Here is a 7,243-nt window from a genome sequence, read left to right as displayed (position 1 = left end):
TCCAATGACATTTTTCAAAGTGCTGGAACAAACAATCCTAAAATTTGTATGGAATCAGAAAAGAACCCAAATCGCCAAGGAAATGTTGAAAAAGAAAAATAAAGCTGGGGGCATCACGTTGCCTGATTTCAAGCTATATTACAAAACTGTGATCACCAAGACAGCATGGTACTGGTACAAAAACAGACATAGACCAATGGAACAGAATAGCATGCCCAGATATGGACCCTCATCTCTTTGTTCAAATAATCTTTTACAAAGCAGGAAAAAACATGCAATGGAAAAAAGACAGTCTCTTTAATAAATGGTGCTGGGAAAATTGGACAGAAGAATGAAACTCGACCATTCTCTAAAACCATACACAAAGATAAACTCAAAATGGGTGAAAGACCTCAATGTGACACAGGAATCCATCAAAATCCTAGAGGAGAACATAGGCAGTAACCTCTTTGATATCAGCCACAGCAACTTCTTTCAAGACACATCTCCAAAGGCTAGTGAAGCAAAAGCAAAAATGAACTTTTGGGACTTCATCAAGATAAAAAGCTTCTGCACAGCAAAGGAAACAGTCAACAAAACAAAGAGGCAACCCACAGAATGGGAGAAGATATTTGCAAATGACATTACAGACAATGTGCTGATTTCCAAGATCTATAAAGAACTTCTCAAACTCAACACCCAAAAAAGAAATAATCAAGTCAAAAAATGGGCAGAAGACATGAACAGACACTTCTCCAAAGAAGACATACAAATGACTAACAAACACATGAGAAAATGTTCATCATCATTAGCCATTAGAAGTATTTTTCAACAGGTTTTGCAAAGTAAGAAGTTAAAGGAGGTTGACAATACTTATATTTTGATAGAAAAAAGACACAAAGAAATATTTAAAGAAAATTGACATCATTACAATATTGAGGTTTCCTATCCAAGAAACAAATGATTTTGCCATTTATTAACATCTCATTTTATGTTCTTAAATAGAATTTAAAATTTGTTTCAGTATAATCCTTGCATAATACTTTCTAATTTTATGCCTAGACATTCTATATTTTTATTTTTATGATTATGAACTAAATAATTTCCCCAATATATTTTCTAAATAACAATTATAAGTGTATGTTAAAGTTTATCATGTATTTTTTTGTAACTGGCTACATCACCTAACTCTTATTATTTCTAATAATTTCTCAATTGATTTTTAAATATTTCCTAAATGGCTAATCATGCCATCAAGAAATCATACTATTTTACCTCATTTTCTTATATGCATTTATATGTTTTTATTAATTCCATTGGCTCCAAAGTCTAAACAATGTTACAGTAGTGAATATAGACAACTTTACCTTGCTCATGAAATAGAAAGACTCATTTTTTACTATTAAATATGAATTGGGGTATTGGTGATTTTATCTCCTTATGAACCTGAGTTAGGTTAAGAAAGTATTAGTTGTGGGCGCCTGGGTGGCTCAGTTGGTTAAGCGACTGCCTTCGGCTCAGGTCATGATCCTGGAGTCCTGGGATCGAGTCCCGCATCGGGCTCCCTGCTCAGCAGGGAGTCTGCTTCTCCCTCTGACCCTCCCCTGTCTCATGCTCTCTATCTCATTCTCTCTCTCAAGTAAATAAACTCTTTAAAAAAAAAAAGAAAGAAAGTATTAGTTGAATTTACCAGAACTTTCTACATTTTCTCTTCCTAACTTCTCACCACTCCTTCAATTTGGGGAGTTTTTTAATGACTTTCTGAATGTTCCTTCAATTCATTTCAAAGTGTAAAGTGTCTGTCAGAAATTATCCAGATACTTTACAGTATGATAAACTCTATGCACTTAATATTCTCTATTTTCAGACTTGACCAAGCCCCATTACCAAAGCATCAATTTTTGCTTCTATTAAACCACTGTGTTTTGTATGAGGAAATGTTTTTGTTTTGTTTTGTTTGTTTTGTTTTGTTTTAGTTTTAGTTTTTGGCTTTTTGTTAGTGTTGTTTTCAATTTTCTTTCACATTATTTCATTTCTTGGAAGTCAAAATTTAAGTTTTTCTTTTTTTTAACTCTACAGATAGACTAACATAATTTGGAAAGTAGAATACTCATTGATATTCAATTATGAGTAGATTAATAGAAATGATAAGCAGCAAGGTATAAAAGACTTTAGTCTTGTCATGCTTTACATAATTTGAAAATTAATGTGCATATTACAGTATAATACTGTGTTCACTCATTATATAATCATGAGAAGACTCTTTTCAGAATCATATGTAAATAAATCAATGCTTATAAATATACAACACTATTCTAAAGAAGATCCCATGATATTTTATGTTAGGAGAATCAATGAAGGGAGAAAAAATCTGATAGAAACCTTTTAAATATTTGAGCTTTCTAGAAATTTTTAAAAAGTGGATGGAAGGAACACATCACTGTCTTAAGTATCTTTTTAATTCATATTTTGCATCATCAAAAACTTAAAGAAAGCGGGGGCACCTGGGTGGATTAGTCGGTTAAACATCTGCCTTCAGCTCAGGTCATGATCCCAGGGTCCTGGGATCGAGCCCCGCATCGGGCTCCCTGCTCGTCAGGAAGCCTGCTTCTCCCTCTCCCGCCCCCCCGCTGGTGTTCCCTCTCTCGCTGTGTCTCTCTCTGTCAAATAAATAAATAAAATCTTTAAAAAAAAAGCTTAAAGGGAATACAGGTTTTATATAGTGTTTCTATTGTTACATCATGAAATGAAACCATGTTTTTTGGGATCAATACTAAAGGGTTTCTTACTAAATTTTCACCTACTTGCCAAATTTTTCTATGTCCCTATAGCTGGTATTAAAGGAAAAAAAAATCTCCCAATTACTCGGTGATAATTTTGAACCACCATGATATTCCTTTTCAAAGAAGATTAATAAAGGAGTCATTAAAAATTAAGAACCTAGCTCATGTCATTTAGAATAAATCAATGATTTAAATATGTACAATTCTATCAATCCTTCAGCAGAGATCTGAATCCCAGAAATACAAAGAGAATATAGAAGCAACAAATGATGGAGGATACATTACTAGAAAATTATTTACAGACAAGAGTAGTTTCAGTGAGCATGAACCATGCATGTATTGGTGGGAAATAATAAGAAGAAATGAGTTTTCACTATGAATAGAAAACATTATTTTTTGTGTTCTAGTCACCCAAAAGACTGATAGAAATAGTAGAACTCACAGAGTATTCCAAAGGAGACCTCTGATTTTAGTCAACATATGCACTCTCTGGTTGTTGGGAGCTTTGCTAAAATGACCATTAGATTTGATTGTTTATTTCAATCAGTCCCCCTTACAATAAATTTTAAGCTATGAAAGTCAGCACTGATAAGGTTACCAACAGCCAAAGGATCAGTAGATAATATTCTGATGTCCAGCCCAGTGACACCAATTAAGAATTCTTAAGGGTAAAATGATATTGTCCTTCCAGATAGAAACTGTAGATAATATATGATGCTTAAGATGATGACCTGGAGTTTTCTCCAGAAAAACCTCTGAAATTAACAATCAGTAATACTATACAGTGTCCTTAAGAAGAGTCCATGATTGTCTTCTAAGTGGATCATTGTGTTCTTGAAAGAATCAACTCTTATTTTCAGTTATCTGAAATTAAAATGTACAATTTACAAATTATTTTCATCTGATTCCAGGGTAATTTCTATGTACTTAAACTATCAAGAAAGATTTAAATAATTTAAGTCTGTGATCATTATTTCTTGAGTCCTGTCTTGTTCCATGTTTTTAAAAGACCCCTGAATTCTGACTGAAGCCTCAAAGAGAATGATCATAACTGGATGTCAGAGCCCAAAGTTACAGACATAAAGATCCCGGTGGCATAGTGAAGTCATGTCACAGCTGAACATTTCAAGGCCATAAAGAAAAATCGAAGGGGTAGGGTGTCAAAAATAACTGTCTAGCTTTAAATAGGGAAGGGATGAGTCAGGATACACCACTTAAACTCTCCTTTTATTGAGGTTAATATTTAATAGATAAGTTACTTTTAATATATGTAGATGAGCCAATAATGCAATTATAAGGAAAAAGAAGGAAGAACAATATCAGAGTAAAGTCATAAAGGAAGAAAATGAGGCTTATGCAAAGCCAGATTTAACCAATAGAATTTGAGATCATTAGTTAGCAGAAACTGGTGATAGCAGCAGAGAAAAGTCTGGAGAGCTTTAAATTGATGGGGTAAAAACAAGTGCATTTGAATCTATGAGAAAAAAGCAAGTAAAGGAGGAATCAGGAAATGCGGGGGAGGGGCAGCACACAGGGCAGGAAGGATGTGACATCACAAAGCCCACTGGCTCAAAGCAGTTACCAGCACTGTTTATCTGCTTGGGAAGAAAGAGGTGAGACTCTTCCTTAGAGACTGGCCCATGTCTTCTTCACCAGTTCCACATAAGTCCTAACTCAGCCATTTCTGATTCCCAAAATAGTGAAGACAGGCTTCATGAACATGGAAGCCACTGAAGAAAGCCCAGCAGAGAACCAAAGCCTGGCTCAAGGCACCTCAGTCATGTTGAATAGTGACACTGGTGCCGATAAAGTTCTTGCCTCACTAGAAGGTAAGAGGAAGAGGAAAGGGTACTTGCCAACTGAGTCAGTGAAGATCCTCCGAGACTGGCTGTATGAACACCGGTTTAGGGCCTACCCTTCAGAAGCAGAGAAACGAATGCTGTCTGAGCAGACTAATTTGTCTTTCCTGCAGATCTCTAACTGGTTTATCAATGCCCGCAGACGTGTTCTTCCAGAAATGCTTCAACAGGTTGGAAATGACCCCAACCAGATCACTGTGTACCACCAAAAAGGCAAGGCTGCTGATGTGACCCATGAGCAGAGCACAGATCCACCTATACAGGCCAGGTCAGGGCCCAGAGATCCAGACAAAATGCAGTGCCTTCCCTTGAGCCTCCTTCCAATGAGCCAGAAGTCAGGAGAGAAGCTGCTAGATTCAGAGTTGTCTCCAGGCCAGAAGCTCATCCCAAAGGCCCAGCCAAGAAAGAAGGTCAAGTTTTCCACTAGTGAACCCTTGCTTATGACATCTCCCAAACCTGTGTTAACAGAGGAGTACAAGGACTTCAGCAGCTTCCAGCTGCTGGTTGATGTAGCCGTGCAAAAAGCTGCAGAACTGGAGCTACAGAAGAATCAAGAGCCCAATCCATGATATCTGATGTCCCTAAAAAAATTCAAGTAGTCAGTCCCATGTCTACAGTGGTAGATCCATTTATGTTCCCCCAACTAATTCATAGTTTTACCTTTTATAGAGACATTTTTCTTTCTAGGAGTTTTAGGAGAACCATCACTAGCTATTGGGACTCGATTCTGCTAGATATTTCAATGTTTCCGAATGGACTTGTCATCATGATTAACACTAAAGTAGAGGTATCTTCTCTACTTCTACTTCCTCCTAGGTTTAAAGGCTTTAGACAATCAGACCAACACACCTGAGACTAGAAACAGTGCTAACGCATCTTCAGAAGCCTTGCTTTGGCTTTTCTAACCAGACTTTTTGGTCCTAGGACTGCTGCAGATACCGAATCACTAATCTTTCTCCCTCTCTCTAACTTTCCTTGTTGATTAGAATGAATAATGGAAAAGAAAGGCTCTATAAAAGATGACTATAACAGCACTGGCATCATTTTAATGTTGGAGTTTTTTGTGAAAATATCAACTTTGTTTTCTTTTTATAGTTTATTGACAATCTTAAGGAGTAGCTAATTTATGCAGGGAGTAAGCATGAGAGTCAAAATACAGTGAATTCATAAACATGTTACAGATAAGGGTGCACTCTTATTTGGTGTACTAGTGAAAATTATGTAGTAGAGATAGGAAAATTCTACATGGTAATTTTCTGCTGTTAGTTGCGGTATAGTTTTAGAGAATACTTTTTTGTTTGTTTTGTTTTGTTTTTTGAAGGGCTTAAACAACAAATTTATTTTTCACGGTTCTGGAGCCTGGAAGTCCAACATCAAGACACCAACTTGATCACATTATTATGAGGGCTCCCTTCTTGGTTCATAGCCAGCACTTTGTATCCTTATATGATGAAAGAGACTAGACCTCCCTGGAACATCTTTTATAAAGGCATTCACCCTATTCATGAGGGCTCTACCTTTATGACCTAAGCCCCTTCCAAAGACTTAGCTCTAATACTATCATCTTTGGGATGATTTCAACACATGAATTTCAACATATGAATTTGGGAGGGACACAAAAATAACAGGAAATCGTTGTAATATATATATGTGTATATGTTAAATATAAAATATGTTAATATTTAAATATGTTAAATGTTAAATATCTACATATATATTTAACATTTCAATTGCTGCTTATTGTCCTTAGGCTAAAATACAGATTTATTTTTAAACTTTTTTTTTTAAATTTGAGTACAGTGGACACACAATGTTACATTAGTTTCGGGTGTTCAATATAGTGCTTCAATTTCTCTATATGTTATGTTCACCATAAGTGCAGTTACCAACTGTTATCATGCAATACTATTACAATATCATTGATTACATTCCCTATATGGTACCTTTTATTCCATGACTTATTTATTTCATAACTGGAAGTCTGCATTCCGACTCCCCCTTACTCCTTTTGCCCATCACCCCTTACCTCTGGTAACCATCAGTTTGTTTTCTGTATTTATAGGCCTGATTCTGCTTTTTGTTTGTTTATTCATTTGTTTTGTTTTTTAGAGTCCACATATGAGTGAAATCATGTGGTACTTATCTTTCTCAGTCTTACTTTACTTAACATAATACCATCTATGTCCATCAGTGTTGCAAGTGACAAGATCTTATTCTTTTTTATGGTATCCATTTGTCTACTGAAGGACACTTAGGCTGCTGCCATATCTTGGCTATTGTAAATAACACTGAAATAAACATAGGTGTGCATATATCTTTTTGAATTAGTGTTTTCATGTTTGTTGGGTATATACCCATTAGTGAAGTTACTGGATCATATAGTATTTCTATTTGTAATTTTTTGAGGAAACTCCATACTGTTTTTCACAGTGGTTGTACCCATTTACATTCCTACCAATAGTCCATGAGGATTACTTTTTCTCCACATCTCACCAACACTTGTTATTTCTGTTTCTTTCTTTTTCTTTTTTTTTTTTTGCCATTCTGACAGATGTAATGTGATGTCTCAATGTGGTTTTCATTTGCATTTCCATGATAATCTGTGATGTTGAGCATCTTTTC

The 7,243-nt window shown here is 35.5% G+C and overlaps 1 protein-coding gene across 1 annotated transcript in view; it reads left to right on the top strand.

Moving 5' to 3' along the window:
- TGIF2LX (TGFB induced factor homeobox 2 like X-linked) overlaps positions 1 to 5,190 on the top strand; it is a 5,559-nt gene extending 369 nt beyond the window's left edge. Inside the window, exon 2 of the mRNA XM_006727950.2 lies at positions 4,496 to 5,190. Coding sequence (XP_006728013.3) covers positions 4,496 to 5,190 — 695 coding nt within the window. The remainder of the gene's footprint in view (positions 1 to 4,495) is intronic.
- Positions 5,191 to 7,243: the final 2,053 nt, after the last annotated feature.

The sequence above is a fragment of the Leptonychotes weddellii genome, chromosome X, assembly GCF_054177405.1.
Source record: "Leptonychotes weddellii isolate Sample4059 chromosome X, ASM5417740v2, whole genome shotgun sequence".
Lineage (NCBI taxonomy): Eukaryota > Metazoa > Chordata > Mammalia > Carnivora > Phocidae > Leptonychotes > Leptonychotes weddellii.
The sequence above is the reverse complement of the archived record's forward strand: the minus strand, read 5'-3'. Positions and strand labels throughout refer to the sequence as shown.